Below are 17,424 nucleotides of genomic sequence, written 5' to 3' on the forward strand. Positions count from 1 at the left end.
TCACACTGAAACTCTTTTCCGCTGGAGACCCTCTAGGAGGAAACTGCACGCGTATGGGGATGCGTGTCTTGCAGGCGTGGATTGCATCCTCACACGGATGCAATACAAACCAGTGTCCTGCAGAGTCCGCTGTGCTCTGGCCAGCGCAGCACGGAGCTTCCTCAAACCTGGAGTGGCTGCCACACTTTGCAAGGACACCGTAGAGGGGCATGTCCGCGCTCCGACTTCCTCCCGACGCCGCCTCTGATTGGCTCCTGGGCTTATAAGACACGCGTGGGTGAGCAGCTGCCGCGGGCAGAAACTTGCCGGAGGTCTCCGGGTGGCATCGCCCTGTCCTCTTCGCCAGCCCGCGGGCGCGCCGAGCCGAGGGCGCGGGGGGAAGATGAGGTCATCCTGCGTCCTGCTCGCAGCCCTGGTGGCGCTGGCCGCCTATTACATCTACATCCCGCTGCCCAGCTCCGTGTCCGACCCCTGGAAGCTGATGCTGCTGGACGCCACTTTCCGGGGTGCACAGCAAGTGGTGAGGTGCAGCCCAGCGCGGCTTCTCCCTTCCTCCTCTTACGCAACATTTGAAGGGGGTGCAAAATGTCTCTGCCGGGCCCCACGAAAACGCAGGTTTTTCCTAATGCAATGAGGCTGCCACTTTTTAAGGTGGTCCGGTCGGGCATTTTCAGGGTACCGCGTCCGCGTCCTTGCTAGCAGCGGCCGAGAGCTACCTTTCGTCGTCTGCGTTTGTGACGGGGGAGAAGTGACGGGATAGAATTTGACAACTGCTTAAACCGTCATCTGTCCTAAATATCTTCCTCCTCCTTGGTTTGCAACGTCAAAAGGCGTTTTATAAATCAACATTTTATAAATCACCCTTCCCCACACTGTCATTCTCCCATAGGGGCCGGCAGAGAGTGAGTTAAATGCTTTTAGGAGCGCTCAGAAAAGCAGACTCTGGTTCCTGGGAATGCAGCCACCTTAGAAGCAGAAGCAGGCAAGGGCAGTCTCCCAGTGTCCCGAGGCTGTGGAGCGCTCCCTTCCCGAGACCGCAGGCAGGCTCCCCATCCAAGCACGTAAGGAACCATAGGTATCTTGCACCCGAGGGAGATCTCAGCTCCGCCCTGGAAAGGGGACTGGGAGGCTGGGCTGGTTGAAAGGTGAGGAGGCGGCAGCCCGTGTTTTCATGATGCGTGTTTTCTGCTTGCCCTGCAGCATTTATTATGTCCTTGTCTGTCAGACAACCTTTTCCTGAGCCAGGTTACTTTCCTTCACCTGGGAGGGTAACATTTCTCTTCCGCTGTATCTTGGGTGTGTGTTCATTCCTTTCATAGACAGGAAAATGTAACTGTCTCTGGTTTATTCCGTGGTAAGGGGCATTATTTTTAGTGTCAGAGAATCTAAAATCTAAACTACAGTCTGCAGCCAAGGCTAAGCCCTCTGATTGGACGGTATTTCTGAGCAGGCTGCTCTATGTAAACTTTAACCTCCAAAAGCAAGCCTCCTCCCTCACCCCAACCTTAGGCTTTAATCTCAGAATATTTTTTTATAAACTTCTTCTTTCAGAAACGACAACTAGAGAAAGAAAAAAATCATTTCAACCTGAGAAAGCTGATTGTATAAAATCATCAGTTTTCCCCGCGGGTTTGTATACCTGTTTCCTGTCTACTCATTTATGTGTAGGATTACATAATCTGCGGGGCTTTATCCTAGCAAAAATCCCCTTACTAGGGTATTGTAAGCTATTGCAGCATATTCTTAGCATGGATTTGCTTTTCTTGAATTCAGCCACATTCTCACCTCCAAAGCCCCTTTTGTTTCTTAGGAAAGGTCTGTGAAGCTGTAGACCTGCCCCTTCCCCATCACTTTCCTTTCCTCCTGCTTCCTATATTGTTGACATGGTGAAAATGATCATCCCCTTCTTTAGCACTGGTGTCAAGAAAGTCAGTCGATGTAGGAAGCCCTGCAATCCCTCTCTTCCCCCATGAAATTATGTAATTTGAGAGTAATGCCCTTCAAAGATCGAGGAACAGTGATGTTTCCCCGGGTGGGTTGATGGTCTTCTACAATAACTTAAACATAGGAAAACAGGGAAAAGATCAAACTGCTATGTTAGCTGCTGAGATTATTCTTAGTTTTCAGGTCGCCAAACTCCATCATAAGTAATCTAGGACAAGCTAGGTTTGGAGAAAAGCCTTTCTTTCCCTGCTAGGCTTGCCAACCCATCAATGACAAGGCAGTGTAAGGTCCTCCACAGAGTATGGCCTCGGGTGGTGCTTGGGAATGATAGTGGGTGTAACCTGAAGTCAGCAATAGATGAGTCACCTGACACTGTGGCTCATGAGTGGGTTTGCAGAGAAATGGCTCTGATCAATTCTCTTCTAAATTGTGAAATAGCAGAAAGATCGTTATGGTCAGATGGAAATATATTCTACTTAATAAAGCGATTTACCAGTGTCACCTCAAATCTTCCTGAGTTTTCCCTGTAAAATAGGGCAAATAACTACCTTGTAGGTTTGCTGTAAGGCTTAGTAATGTATTTGAGTGCCTGGTACTTGCAGTTACTCTTCGGGTTGTCCCCAAGGGTCCATTGTGGATTTGGAGTCCATTATGGGAACATCTATAAGAATGCTCACCTTTTTTGAAGCAATAAAATAAGTATAAACTAGAAGTAATTTATGTAATTGAAACCTGGAGCACTACTACTAAATTGCGTGGTGTCAACCTTGTTACTCAACTAATTTTAGTTTGAGTTGATTGGCTCAATTGCAAAGGCAGTTGAAGCTTTTGTTTTTTTGTTTTTTTGAGACGGAGTTTCGCTCTTGTTACCCAGGCTGGAGTCCAATGGCGCGATCTCGGCTCACCGCAACCTCCGTCTCCTGGGTTCATGCAATTCTCCTGCCTCAGCCTCCCGAGTAGCTGGGACTGCAGGCGTGCGCCACCATGCCCAGCTAATTTTTGTATTTTTTAGTAGAGACGGGGGTTTCACCTTGTTGACCAGGATGGTCTCGATCTCTTGACCTCGTGATCCACCCGCCTCGGCCTCCCAAAGTGCTGGGATTATAGGCGTGAGCCACCGTGCCCCGCCGCAATTGAAGCTTTTTAGAGATTAAGCTCAGCCTACTTTCTAACACAGCATCACCTGCCTACCATCGAGAAATGTGAATGTTAAGTTCATTCTGTTGTCGTTGGCAAATGCTTCACCCTTTCCCACTCTTTATCTCCTTTATCTTGTGCAGTGAGTCAGATTGTTCAGATTATGTTCATTGCACTTTTCTTCCTTGGGGTTCCCCATATTCCCTAAGAAGAAGCAACTTAGGATCTCTCAGACTCATCTCAAACACAGATGCTATGCTAGAATCACCTAAGGACTGTAAAACAAAACAAAACAAAACTTGATACTCGGGTTACACAACATACCAAACCTACTCAGAATCTCTGGGAGATTAGTGTTCCTAGCAGTGTTTAAGAAAAGTTCCCCAGATGATCTTCATTGCAGCAAAACTCGAGAACCACTGGTCTATAAGATAAAACGCATTGCTGTTGTAGACAGCGTACTTTCCTTAATCTGCAGGTTATATTGCATACATTTTACTGGAAATGAGCCCCTTTACATTAGCATGGATTAGTTTATCAGATTAGTTGATACTTTAGCCCTAAGGGGATAAAATACTAGCTAGGCAAATTTCAGTGTTACAGCAAAGCCACCTAAGACTTGAGCAGTGCAAAAGCACAAACAAAACTGGGTCTTGGAAAGGCGAGGAGTGATTTAGATGAAGACCAGGCAGCAGGAGACTAGAGGAACGAAAGAAGAGAGTCTGGGGAAGTCCTGAAGGTTGATTTCCAAATGCGATGCAAACAGATTTTTTTAAAGAAGTAATCTCAGTGTGGGTTAAAATACTGAGAAGTGTATGTTGCTGGAGAAAATGCATGTTAGAACCACGTTTTTTGGAGAACAGTTTAGTAATATCTATCAGAAGCCTTAAAAGTGTGCTTATTTTTTGACCTGTAATCCCTCTAGATAGAATTTATTGTAAGTAATGAGAGGTATAAAGCCGTAAAGAAGGAAACATTTTACAAGATTAAAAAACTTGTTCATCAGCACCATAAAACAAAGAAAAAAACCAAAAACTTGTTGAACTTGTCTAAAAGCACTGCCATTTATAATAAATGTGAAGGAACATTCAGCAACCTTTTTCTTTTTCTTTCTTTTTTTTGCACCACCATTTCAAAGAATTAAAATTTAAAAACAGTAAAAGATTAAATAATGGTATATCCATATTTGACAATACTAGGCAGTTAAAAAATTTAGGTTGTAAAATGTTTAATGACTTGCAAAAGATTTGTACTGTGTATTAAGCAGGAAAAGGCTACAAAATAGCATATGCACTATTTATATATCAAAACATGTATCTGTGTTTGTATAGAAAAAGCAGAAAGATATAATTTAAAACATGATTTTTTTTCTGGGCCATAAGATTTTATCTTCAGTTTTCGTATTGGTATGTTCTAGATTTTCCACAATAAACATGTAGTAATAAATTACTTTAAAACATTTTTCTTGGCCAGGCGCAGTGGCTCACACCTGTAGTCTCAGCACTTTGGGAGGCCTAGGTGGGTGGATCACGAGGTCAGCAGATCGAGACCATCCTGTCTTACATGGTGAAACCTCGTCTTAAAAAACACCACACACACACACACACACACACACACACACACACACCACACACACACACCTTTTTTTATCCAGGCATGGTAGCTCATGCCTGTAATCCCAGCACTTTGAGGGGCTGTTGTGCCAAACTCCCATTAATCTCAGTAGTGAAGTCACCTGGTTGAAGAGGCTGAAGAAGATTCCTATAGCCTTCAAACAAGACATGGGTTTCGTTGTTGTTGTTATTGAGATAGAGTCTTACTCTGTCACCCAGGCTGGAGTACACTGGTGTGATCTCTGCTCACTGTAACCTCCTCTGCCTCCTGGGTTCAAGTAATTCTTTGCCTCAGCCTCCTGAGTAGCTGGGATTATAGGTGCCCGCCACCACCTGGATAATTTATTTTGTATTTTTAGTAGAGACGGGGTTTCACCATCTTGGCCAGGCTGGTCTTGAACTCCTGACCTCGTGATCTACCTGCCTCGGCCTCCCAAAATGCCGGGATTATAGGCGTGAGCCACCGCGCCCGGCCTAGATCATTTTCTAACTCACTACTGCTTATACTGTGAATCTTTTCAGTGACATAACATAAAAGAAGTGCTGAAATTGGTACCTATGCTGGGTGTTTCCCCTGTTTCTTATGCATGACAGTGCTTTTGGACTTAGTTGATCAAGGATTTTCATCTTGTCAAATGTCCCCAAATTTGTTGAGACTTAATGTCACCTCACTTGAATTCTCTGTGCATCATGTGCTTTTGGGCTGTGTGGGTGTGGTTTAAATGACAGCTCAGCTGGAAACTGCAGAACTCCAACGTGCTAACCTCTTTCATAACAGTTTTGAGCTGGAATGTTTACTAATGTCGGGTAAATTTAACTTTAAAACGTTAGTAAATTACTGTGCAGAAATTGTGATGACATGTATTTCTTCACGTACATTGGTAACTTCACTAACCACAGTTTTTAGCTGATTTGCTAGAATTTTTCTTTAAACATGTGACAGCAGAAAGCTTTTAAGAATAGCGTCAAGGGCTTTATTGGATCAATATGAGTTCTGACAGGTGAATAACCTGAGTTGGTCTCTGCAGATAGACCCTATGAAACATTAAGGTCCAGTTGATTCAGCTACCAGGTGTGTAAGATAATCCCCAATTGATACTTTCCTTTTTATTTTTTCTGGCGCTTCTACAAATATAGCCCTGAGCATAGAAATACCCTCATTATTTTAATGTGACATCCTATTTCTACTATGCAGTTTGAGCTTGATCTGAGACATTTTTATGAAGTGTGAAAGTACAGTTAATCATTCTTAAATGTTCTTTTTATGCACAATTGCTTCTTTTAAAATAGCATATATTTACTTTTTTTTTTTTTTTGAGTTGGAGTCTCACTCTGTCACCCAGGCTAGAGTGCAATGGTGCCATCTCTGCTCACTGCAACCTCTGCCTCCTGAGTTCAAGCGATGCTCCCGCCTCAGCCTCCCAAATAGTTGTGATTACAGGCACCTGCCAATCATACCCGGCTAATTTTTTTGTATTTATATAGAGATGGGGTTTCACTATGTTGACCAGGCTGGTCTTGAACTCCTGACCTCAGGTGATCTGCCTGACTCAGCCTCCCAAAGTGCTGGGATTACAAGGCATCAGCCACTGCTCCCAGCTATATTTACTTTTTTTTTTTAAAAAAAAAACATGTAACACCACAAATATGTGTCATTCTTCTGGAGGGCCCATGCTAGTCCTCTGTGAATTGTTCCAATTTTAGTATATGTGCTGCTGAAGTGAACACCATATATTTCCTTTTACTGCCAAATGTACTTATGTGGGAACTGTCTACCACTTACCCTTCATTTTATGTTTATATAGAGAATGAGGAAATGTAATTCAACTTATTTTCATTCTTTACTCTTTATTTATTTATTTTTTTTTAGAAACAGGGTCTTGCTCTGTCACCCAGGCAGGGATGCAGTGGTGTGATCATAGCTGGAAACTTGAACTTCTGGGCTCAGGGGATCCTCCTGCCTCAGCCTCCTGAGTAGCTGGGACTACAGGCACATACCAGCGTGCCCAGCTGTTTTTCTTTTTTCTTTTTTTTTTTTTTTAGGAGAGATGAAGTCTTGCTATGTTGCCCAGGCTGGTCTCAAACTCCTGGGCTCAAGCGATCCCTTCACTTTGGCTTCCCTGAGTGCTGGGATCACAGGCATGAGCCACTGTGCCTACCTGGAATTGAATTTTCAAATGAAAAACCTGACTATATTCCCTGCCTAATCTAAGGTGTGTCATGTTATGAAATTTTAACAAGCTGTCTTTCAGTGTATAATAAAATTAAAACCCTGGAAATCATCACTTATTAAATAAATATTAACTGAACACCAAAGCAAGGAGCTGGTCTGGCCAAACAGAAATGTGTAAGGCAGATACCTAATCTTGAGAAGCTTACAGTCAAGTGTGAGGGATGATAAACCAACTGCCAGTGAGAATGTGGGCGCTTGAATGATGGAAGAATTATGACAGAGGCATTTGTGGGTTGCAGCAAGAGTCCTGGAAAGAACATCTAAAGCAGATCTGGGCATTGGGGAAATGTCTCTAATGTGAGATATCAAGCTCGGGTGCTTACAGTAACAATAACATCTGTTGCGCATGTAGTGAGCATTTACTCTGTGGCAGATGCTGTGCTATGTGCTTCGCATGCAGTTAGTTTAGCCCATGGTAATACAATCAGGCAGGTGTTCTTTATGTGACAAAGGAGGAGACTGAAATGCAAAGAAAAGTGACTTGCTTAAGATGACACAGTTTATACGAGGTGGAGCCTGAATTCAATTCCAGCCAGTGTTACTCCTGAACTCAAGAGTTTAACCACTGTGCTAGATTTCCTTGTGAAGAAACCAGAGAAGAGAATGGTGAAAGGGGCCTTCCAGCCAGAAGCAGCAGTATGTGAAGGTTCTGGTGGGAGAGGAGGGCACAGCCGAGGAACTAAAAGTAGTTTAGACTGGCTGGAGCTTGAAGTTGAAAAGTCAGAGAGCGAGGCAGAAGGGAAGCACCAGGCAGGTGAGGAAAAGCTCTGTGGATAAGAAGGAGTGACTGAAAGTCTGCTAGCAGAGAAGTCACATGCTCAAAACCATATCAATGTTTAAATGTTTTTAAATGCACTCAATCTTGATATCTCAGGTAAGATACATCGCCCCAATGCCCAGGTCTGCTTCAGATGTTTTTTCCAAAGCTCTTGCAGCAACCCACAAATGCCCCTATCATAATTCTCCTTCCACCATTCAAGCGCCTGCCTTCTCAGTGGCAGTGTAGACAATGGAACCGAAGAAAGCAGAAGTGAAGGCAGGAGACCACTCAGGAGGCACCAATCCAGGTGAGAGCATGAACTAATGAAGTGGGACTGATTGGGAAGAAACCTGACCGGAGCTGCTGTTGGAGGGGAGGATGTGGAGCGACAGAGGATATTAGAGATGGGGTTTCACCATGTTGGCCAGGCTGGTCTCGAACCCCTGACCTCAGGTGATCCACCCGCCTCAGCCTCCCAAAGTGCTGGGGGATTACAGGCATGAGCCACCTCACCAGCTTATTATCATCGTTATTAAACACAGATAGATAGTCTCCAAGTTACATGTATTTAGATAGCCATATAATTTATTGTCCAAACCAGGACATTTTTGAGAGTAGCAGGGACTGCTATTAATAATCATGCTAGGTCAACAGTGTTTTTTTCTTTGTTTTGAGACAGGGTCTCAGGCTGGAGTGTAGTGGTGCGATCTCCACTCACTGCAACCTCCACCTCCCCAGGTTCAACAATCTTTCCACCTCAGCCTCCCAAGTAGCTGGGACCATAGGCACACACCACCATGCACAGCTGATTTTTATATTTTTTTTGTAGAGACGAGGTCTCCCTATATTGCCCAGGTGGGTCTTAAACTCCTGGGCTCCAGCAATTCTCCTGCCTCAGCCTCCCAAAGTGCTGGGATTACAGATGTGAGGCGCACCATGCCTGTCTGAGAGCAATGGTTTTAAACCAGAATGATTCTCAGTCAAACCTGGACGGACGCTCAGGCTGCATGTATTTGACTTGCACACATTCAGCCTAATCAAGTCAACGTTGTGAAATGATCCTTTGTTTCCCAGTCCTCAGTGCTCCAATCTGACTTCATCCTCTAGTTAGCACTCCTCCACCCCACCCAGGCTTCCTATCCCCTGTAGAATAAAAGTGCTAAGTTACTTGACTGGCACTTGGTGCTTGCTACAACCTGGCATCATTTTGTTGACTGCAGCCTCAGTGTGTCACGGATGACAGTTTAGCTCATGAATCTGTTTGTTTCTCCTGTCGTCCCCTCTGTCCCGGACGACCTCCCACCCTTTTACTTTGGTCAATATCCCACGCATCTTTCAATACAAACTCAGAAATCATCTCTTTTGAGAACTTCCCCATCCCCTTTCCTCTGACTGCCCTGCCTCCGCCTTAATTTCTATCTCAACACTCTGCTAGGGTTTTGTTTTACTTTTATAGCCCTTATATGTTGCTATTTCCTTACATACAGGCTCCTCACCAAATCATAAATTTTCTTACCTATCATAGACATAGTTTTCCACTTACTGTTTAGGGGTTTTGTTTTTGTTTGAAGATCATTCATGTTAGAGAGACTAGAGAGAAATCAGGAATTCATGGTTCTGCTTCCATTATCGCTGTGTTACTGTGTCTGCCGCAGAGAGCAGACCCTGTGCTTCCACGTGCTTCTGACTGTGAATGCAGCCAAAAGTGGTTTTCCACGTGCTTCTGACTGAACGTAGCCAAAAGTTGTCCTTCACAACTGTTTTGCAAGCCTCGCTGTTTTTGGGTTTCTAACTTCCTCATGTTTTCATAGATTTATGCTTGCTTTCAAATGTGTCATGAATTACGTGTCTGTTTCTAACTAAATATTAGTTATAATTATAAGCCAGCTCCTTAGAAGAACACTGGTGGTTTTCCACACTGGAGAGTTGTCAGCCTTTCCTTTTTCCTCTTGAATAGGATAGTTGATGAATGCCCCATGAGAGACTGAGAGACTTTTTTTTGAGCTGCCTGTCCCATATTGTTGTCCCTACCCTGAGACTCAAACTATCTTTCTTTGATCACATTGAAATCTATTTTTTTTTTAAGTGGAAGATATTTGTCTCACTGTTTCTGGTATATGCATCATTTCCAAGGTCAAGTCACTTTGTCCCAAGGTTTCAGTCACATCCATTTCACTGCACACGGTTCTTCCTTGCTCCTGAGAGGCAAGGCCAGGCAGCAATTATCCAGGCTTCCTTAACTTTCTTAGCAAGGCAAATCAATTCTGCTTTTAGAGGCTGGGCGTAGTGGCTCATGTCTGTAATCTCAGCACTTTGGGAGGCAGAGGTGGGCAGATTATCTGAGGTCAGGAGTTTGAGACCAGCCTGGCCAACATGGTGAAACCCCGTCTCTACTAAAAATACAAAAATAAGCCGGGTGTGGTGGCAGGTGCCTATAATCCCAGCCACTTGGAAGCCTGAGGCAGGAGAATCGCTTGATCCTGGGGTGCGGAGGTTGCAGTGAACTGAGATCACACCATTACACTCTAGCCTGGGCAGTAGAGTGAGACTCCGTCTCAAAAAAAAAAAAAATTCTGCTTTTAGAAAATGATCAGCTTTTAACAATAAGATTGCTGGCAGATATCTGCATAATAATAGAAGCATTTGCAGAATTATAAACACAACCACTTTATAAAATAGTAGTTAATGTTTTCATTTTATAGGAAAGAAAATAGAGGCTCAACAAAGTTCAGTAACTTGTTCACAGACACGGGCCTGCTTAGTGAGGCTGGCTGTGAACCAGGTCTGCTGGACTCCACGGCCCTTTCAGCTATACTCAACAGTCTCCTGTTGTGGTTGTTCAATCTCTCTTCCCCTTCTCACTCCTCTCCCTCCATGCTCAGCTCTTTTATGACTAGTTGTGTGATTCACATTAAGAACACATCACGGCTGGCCGTGGTGGCTGACGCCTGTAACCCCAGCACTTTGGGAGGCCAAGGCAGGTGGATCACCTGAGGTCAGGAGTTCAAGATCAGCCTGACTAACAAGGTGAAACCCTGTTTCTACTAAAAATACAAAAATTAGCTGGGTATAATGGCAGGCGCTGGTAGTCCCAGCTACCCAAGAAGCCAAGACAGGAGAATTGCTTGAACCCAGGAGGTGGAGGTTGCAGTGAGCTGAGATCATGCCACTGCACTCCAGCCTGGGTGACCAAGCAAGGCTCCATCTCAACAAACAAACAAACACACAAAAAAAAACAAAAAACGCATCACATAGGGAAGAAGTATGTTATGTATTTACAAATTGTAGTCCTGGAGGATGCTAATATTGTTAAAACAAAAAAACTTGATACAAAGTAAGTTTAACTTACAAAAAAACTTGATACAAAGTAAGTTTATTTGAGCCAAGGATGACTGATGAATTGGCAGGACTCACAACCAGAAGGGGTTTAGAGAACTGCACTCTGCAGAGTGAGCAGCAAGATTCTCTAGATCAAACACCCAAGAGAGGTAGAGGAATTACATGATGGGCTACAGCTAGGTGTTTTGCCTTATTTGGGTATAATTCAGTGGTCAGAGGTTAGTTAGTGGTTTCTGATAGGTTTAGCTTACGTTTTGTTTTACTGTTTATGTTGAATTGGGTTTTGGCCTGCTTATTTAGTGGCTCTGGTTACAGTGACAACCTCAGGCTAATGGCCTCAGTATTTGCTCTAAAGATATATATTGGCCAGGCACTGTGGCACACGCCTGTAATCTTAGCATTTTGAGAGGCCGAGGCAGGTGGATTGCCTGAGCTTAGGAGTTTGAGACCAGCCTGGGCAACATGGCAAAACCCTGTCTATACTAAAAAAAAATACAAAAAATTAGCCAGGTACGGTGGGGCGCACCCAACTACTCGAGAGGCTGTAAGGACGAGAATCACCTGAACCTAGGAGGCAGATGTTGCAGTGAGCCGAGATCACACCATTACACTCCAGCCCGGATGACAGAGCGACACTCTTTGTCAAAAAAAGAAAAAAAGTTATATATTGCGCATTGAATAGGGCTCTATGGTTAAATAAGCTAAGTTTAACAGATTTAATCAGGATTTCTTCTTTAACTGTAAAATCTTTAAGAAATCTGACTGTGCTAATATGTATTTTGAATCTTCAAAAGAATGTACAGTGAATCCCAAATTCAATTGACTCTAGATCTCTTATTTCACAAAACACCTCATGCAACTGATGGTGTATTTACCAAACGCTGGGGAACATTTTCATAGCATTTACGAGCATGGACTTTGGGATCAGGGAGACTTGTCCTCAAATCTTGGCTTTGAGCTATACTCGTTGTGTGACCTTGAATAGAAGACGTAACCTAAGGGTTTGTTTACTGATCTAGCAAGTGATTAAAATGCTGAGTCTGGAAAGTTATGAAGATTGCATAAGATGCGTATAAAGCTTTATTGTGCTTTGCCATCATCATCAAACACGAGTTAATATGTAAAGCACTAGGAGCAGTACTTGACACACAAGAAATAGATCTGATTTTTGTCAGTTGTCTACACTATACTACAATGGTAATTTTTTTTCTTTTGTTGTCACCATTATTCTTACCAATCTGTTGTTGCTCTCAGGCAGGTTTCCAGTTGACCACCATAATTGAGGAAATATGCCATGGCCTCTCTGTCATTTGTTAGTTGAGCAATTATTATGTGCTAGCACTGGGATATTGCAATTCACAAGACAAACAGCAGTTGGTCCTCCTGGAGCTACAATCCAGTGCTAAAAACATGAGACAAATAACTAAAGGAAATACAGGAAATAGGGAGAAATTTGTTGGCAGGTTAATGTCATGGAAACCCTGGAAATCCATGAAATCCCCTCAGGAGACAGTGTTGAATGAAGAGTGGTATTAGAGCTGCCAGGAAGAGGTGGAGCCTTGGAGGAGACAAACGTTAGGAAAACAAGAAAAACTGGGAAGAGGACGTGAGAAGCCCAGAGAGCACTGCCAGCAGGGCGGGGTCGGCTGTGATGGATGAACTCTCTTGAGAAGCCGAGGAACCCGAGGACTGAAATGGGCCTTCTGGGGCCCCACAGTGAACTCCAGGCACCTGTGTGTTTTCCATGCAGTGTCTCAACCTGTAACCTGTTTATTGGAGTGATATCAAGGATGTTTTCCAAAACTAATGTTTTGACTTTGGCCATGTTGATATTGAGCTATCATTTCTTTTTTTTTTTTTTTTTTTTTTTTTTTTTTTTTTGAGACAGAGTTTCGCTCTTGTTACCCAGGCTGGAGTGCAATGGCGCGATCTCGGCTCACCGCAACCTCCGCCTCCCGGGTTCAGGCAATTCTCCTGCCTCAGCCTCCTGAGTAGCTGGGATTACAGGCACGCGCCACCGTGCCCAGCTAATTTTTTGTATTTTTAGTAGAGACGGGGTTTCACCATGTTGACCAGGATGGTCTCGATCTCTTGACCTCGTGATCCACCCTCCTCGGCCTCCCAAAGTGCTGGGATTACAGGCGTGAGCCACCGCGCCCGGCCTGGGCTATCATTTCTGACAAGAAATAGTCAAAATATACTTTATAGGTTGTGATTAAAATTCAAGGTGGAGGTTACTAATGGAAATTACTGAGGTACTAAATAGTAAAACACACACACACACACACACACACACACACACAAACACAACTCTTTCCCCAAATAACTAACTAATTTAACGTCTGTTGGTCCGTTGATGTGGAAACGTATTTTACAGTTAAAGAAGAAATCTGGACTCTTCACAGGCTAAGTAGCCTTTTCTGCCTGGCTCAAAAAAAAGGTTCACATCAGATTAGTAGTAAACTTAGTCCATTTTAGATTAAATGCTATTAGTTTTGTAGTTGTATAGCCTTTAAATGCAGGCCAGTCACTTTGGCTCACGCAGCTGGGTCTGAATGGATGAGAAGCAGCACCCGGGATGGCGCACACAGGAAGCTACTGCTGTGAAGTTTCTGAAAGTATCAGAGCTTGAAGGAGGTATTTACATGACTCAACCATGGGTGAGATGAGCCTGCCTTGTGTTGTTAGATCTATTTCACTGTTTTAATTGTGGTCACTTTTAATAAGCTAATAGGAAGATGAAGCACACGACCAACATCAAAAGTAAGTACTACTTGGTGAAATAAACTTTAAACTACTTACTAAAAATATTCTAGGCCAGGCACGGTGGCTCACACCTGTAATTCTAGCACTCTGGGAGGTTGAGAAGGGTGGATCACTTGAGCCCAGGAGTTTGAGACCAGCCTGGGCAACATAGTAAAACCCTCATCTCTACAAAAAAGTTTTTAAAAAAATTAGCCAGGCATGGTGACATGCACCTGTGGTCCCAGCAACTTAGGAGGCTGAGGTGGGAGAATCACTTGAGCCCAGGAGGTTGAGGCTGCAGTGAGCCGTGATCCTGCCACTGTACTCTAGCATGGGCAAAAGAGCCAGACCCTGACTCAAAATAAAAGTAAAGAAAGAAAAATAAATAAATAAAAATATTCTGTTACAAACCTTAGGGCAGCATTTAACTCCTGGTGGCTAAATATATAATTTTAAAACAATGAGGTTTTTCTTCTGTTTGGTTTTAGTAGCTTTTTGTCTTCAACAAAAACTTCTTTAAGTCTCTTTCTTGCTGTGTCCCTAATGTATTACTTCAGAAGGTCATTCTTTGTTTAAAGTTTGAAACACTGCAGCTGCTGGCAGCTATGATGCCTTATTGGAGACAAAGCCTTCTTCATGTTTGTCTAAAGGGGTGGGTCTATGGTTCGGGAACTTGACCTCTTGTTTTAACTGCCCAGTCTAGTTTCCCTCTTACATCCTCTCACTACACCCTGTTCTTTCTTTACCTGTGTTTTCCAGTTCTGCCTGTCACTGGCAATTGTCTATTTGTTTAATTACTCCTAAGTGATTCCATCTCCACTGCCTGGCTGAAAGCTCTGGCAGGGAGGGGCTTGTTTGTGGACTTCCCCACTGTGTGCCCAGCTCCTAAAAGTACCTGGCACAAAGTAAACAGTCACATATTTGCTGAGTGAATAGACTGATGAGTGACCAAAAGTCCCTGGACAGCTTCTACAGTAGAGAGGGTATTGGTGATAACACCATGACAGGAAGTAGTCTGTGTGCATCCCGTTTCTCCAATAAAGCAGCATCAATGGAATTAACCAACAAAATGTGCTTGCAGGCGGGTGTGGTGGCTCATGCCTGTAATCCCTGCACTTTGAGAGGCCGAGGTGGGCGGATCACTTGAGTCCAAGAGTTCGAGACCAGCCCTGGCAACATGGTGAATCCCCATCTCCACTAAAATTACAAAAATTAGCTGGGCACAGTGGCACACACCTGTAGTCCCAGCTCCTCAGGAGGCTGAGGCAGGAGAATTGCTTGAACCCAGGAGGTGGAGGTTACAGTGAGCCGAGATCACACTACTGCACTCCAGCCTGGGCAACAAAGCGAGACCCTGTCTCAAAAAAAAAAAAGGTGCTTGCCTTTGCCCTGGATATCTGTTTTCTTTCCATGAAGAGTCTAAGCAGGAAAATGGTAAGGGGTAAGCTGCCTGCTTCTTCAGAAGGCATGAATGTAGCAGCAACAGTGAAAGGAAAGAAACAGCAATGCATTCATTCATTTCACAATTATATTGAACACAGATTATGTGAGAGGTGGTATGTTGGGCCTGGGGAACAAAAATGAAGGAGAGACCTAGAAATTCATAATGATAATGCAACAACAAGTTTTAAAAGTAGGAGCTTAAACCAAGTATTAGAGAGCACAAAGGCAGGAGTGACGACCCGAGGGGTAAGTTGGACAGGACACCAGAGAGGAAGGGATGTCTGACGTGGCTATTGAAGGATGGACTGGGGTTTGATCATGAGGGGAATCGGAAGAAATTCCAGTAGGAAACGGAACCTACAGTTCAGCCCTCTGTATCTCTGAAGGAAGTATCTGAAGGAGTCTGCTGCCTGGGCAAGACAGACAAGCTGTGTAAGCAAAGTGTGTACGAAGAAGCAAAATACAGGAATATGAGCAGGTAGAGGGTGTTTGGGCAGTGTGGATGTCAGAGTAGAGAATGTTTAAGTTCCATAATCCCTGGATGTCATAGCTGCTTTAAAAATTTCCCCTCAGAAGTATAATTTCTTCAGTAAAATAGAACTGAATTATTTTATTATAAAAGGTAGATAATCATGCTATATAAATTTTTTTAAATGGGGAAAAAAATCACCTATAGTCTCGCCGTAATACAGCCATGATTTCTTTTTGTATTTATGTTTTGTTTTTGTTAGACTGAATATGCACTACTAATAGAATTCTACCAGAAGGATTTGTCAAATGACTGCATATTATTTCCGTCTGTCATTTTTAAACCTCACTATTCTCCTACCAAAAATTTAGACTATTTAATTACTTGCCACCAAAAATAATGTTACAGTGAACATACTGTGTAATCAACTTTTTTAGGATGTTTCTCAAAAGATTCTTAAAAAGTAGAACTACTAGATCAAAGTCTACAAATATTTTTGCAGGTCCTATTACAAATGTTTAAGTTATTTTCAAATTTATAGCAATGTGCAAGAATGTAGTTGTGCTACACTCTTTTCCAGCAGGAACAATTGTAATCGATTTTTTTTTTAACTTGTTACTTCAGTAGCTTAAACGGTTATTACCTTGTTTAATTGGAATCTCTTTGAAAAGAGTTGACATTAAAATTCTTGCTTATTCCTTCATTGCATATTTATTTCATATCACTTTGCACCAGCACTATTCTGGTGAAAGAACAGTAAACAAGCGTATTTCTTGCGCTCATACTCTATATTCTTAAAGAAATGTTCTTTAAAAAAAAAATTCTTGAGAGGCTAAATATTTTCCCCAACCTCATGCAGCTGGCAAGTGGATACAAGGAGATTGGAAAGTGGTCTGTTTTACTCTTACAGTCTTTCTAATTTTGCTATACTACCCTGAGAAGGAAATACAGGGACTCTTTTTTTTTTTTGAGAGGGAGTTTGGCTCTGTCACCCAGGCTGGAGTGCAGTGGCGCCATCTCCACTCATTGCAATCTCTGCCTCCTGGGTTCAAGTAGTTCTCCTGTCTCAGCCTCCTGAGTAGCTGGGATTACAGGCACATGCCATTATACCCAGCTAATTTTGAAATACAAGGTCTGGGTGCAGTGGCTTGCACCTGTAATCCCAGCACTTTGGGAGGCTGAGGTGGGCGGATCACCTGAATCAGAAGTTTGAGACCAGCCTGGTCAATGTGGTGAGATCTTGTCTCTACTAAAAATACAAAAATTTCCTGGACGTGGTGGCAGATGCCTGTAGTCCCAGCTACTCTGAAGGCTGAAGCAGGAGAATTTCTTGAACCCGGGAGGTGGAGCTTGCAGTGAACTGAGATCGTGCCACTGCACTCTAGCTTGGGTGACAGAGCCAGACTCCATCCCCCGCAAAAAAGGATTTTTAAGCAAGGTGCCTATTCCTCCAACTAAAGTGCTCTAAGCTTAATCTAATGGTGATGTCATTGCTAATACTCAGAACAGGTCTAAAATATATCCTTAGAAATATTACTCCAAGTCATTTCATGGGGTACATGTGAATATCAGTCTTAGGGCATTATAGTTTTTGCCTTGTTATGAACAAAATGATATCCTCAACTTTACTACAACTTATTATCTGGAAGAACTTAGGCTTTTCCTGAAATCAAATTCAGATTCAGGCAAGGAGCATTTGTCCCCGCTAAGGGTAGTCAACTAGGGAACCAAAGTCTCTGAA

At 43.3% G+C, this 17,424-nt stretch overlaps 2 protein-coding genes and 1 non-coding gene across 3 annotated transcripts in view; 1 reads left to right on the forward strand and 2 right to left on the reverse strand.

Moving 5' to 3' along the window:
* The window catches only part of ECT2 (epithelial cell transforming 2), a 124,299-nt gene extending 114,961 nt beyond the window's left edge, over nucleotides 1–9,338 (reverse strand). Inside the window, exon 1 of the mRNA XM_012466694.3 lies at nucleotides 9,231–9,338. The gene's annotated coding sequence lies outside the window, so the exon portion shown is untranslated. The remainder of the gene's footprint in view (nucleotides 1–9,230) is intronic.
* Nucleotides 355–17,424, forward strand: part of NCEH1 (neutral cholesterol ester hydrolase 1) — a 62,244-nt gene continuing 45,174 nt past the window's right edge. The window contains exon 1 of the mRNA XM_064378641.1: nucleotides 355–520. Within this exon, the coding sequence (XP_064234711.1) occupies nucleotides 383–520 (138 nt within the window). The 5' untranslated portion in view covers nucleotides 355–382. The remainder of the gene's footprint in view (nucleotides 521–17,424) is intronic.
* LOC135275943 (U6 spliceosomal RNA) lies at nucleotides 6,315–6,422 on the reverse strand. Its single transcript, XR_010343529.1, has one exon. It is a non-coding gene; the product is annotated as a U6 spliceosomal RNA (small nuclear RNA).

This window comes from Aotus nancymaae, unplaced genomic scaffold (assembly GCF_030222135.1).
Source record: "Aotus nancymaae isolate 86718 unplaced genomic scaffold, 86718_ANA_hifiasm-v0.15.2.pri h1tg000019l, whole genome shotgun sequence".
NCBI lineage: Eukaryota > Metazoa > Chordata > Mammalia > Primates > Aotidae > Aotus > Aotus nancymaae.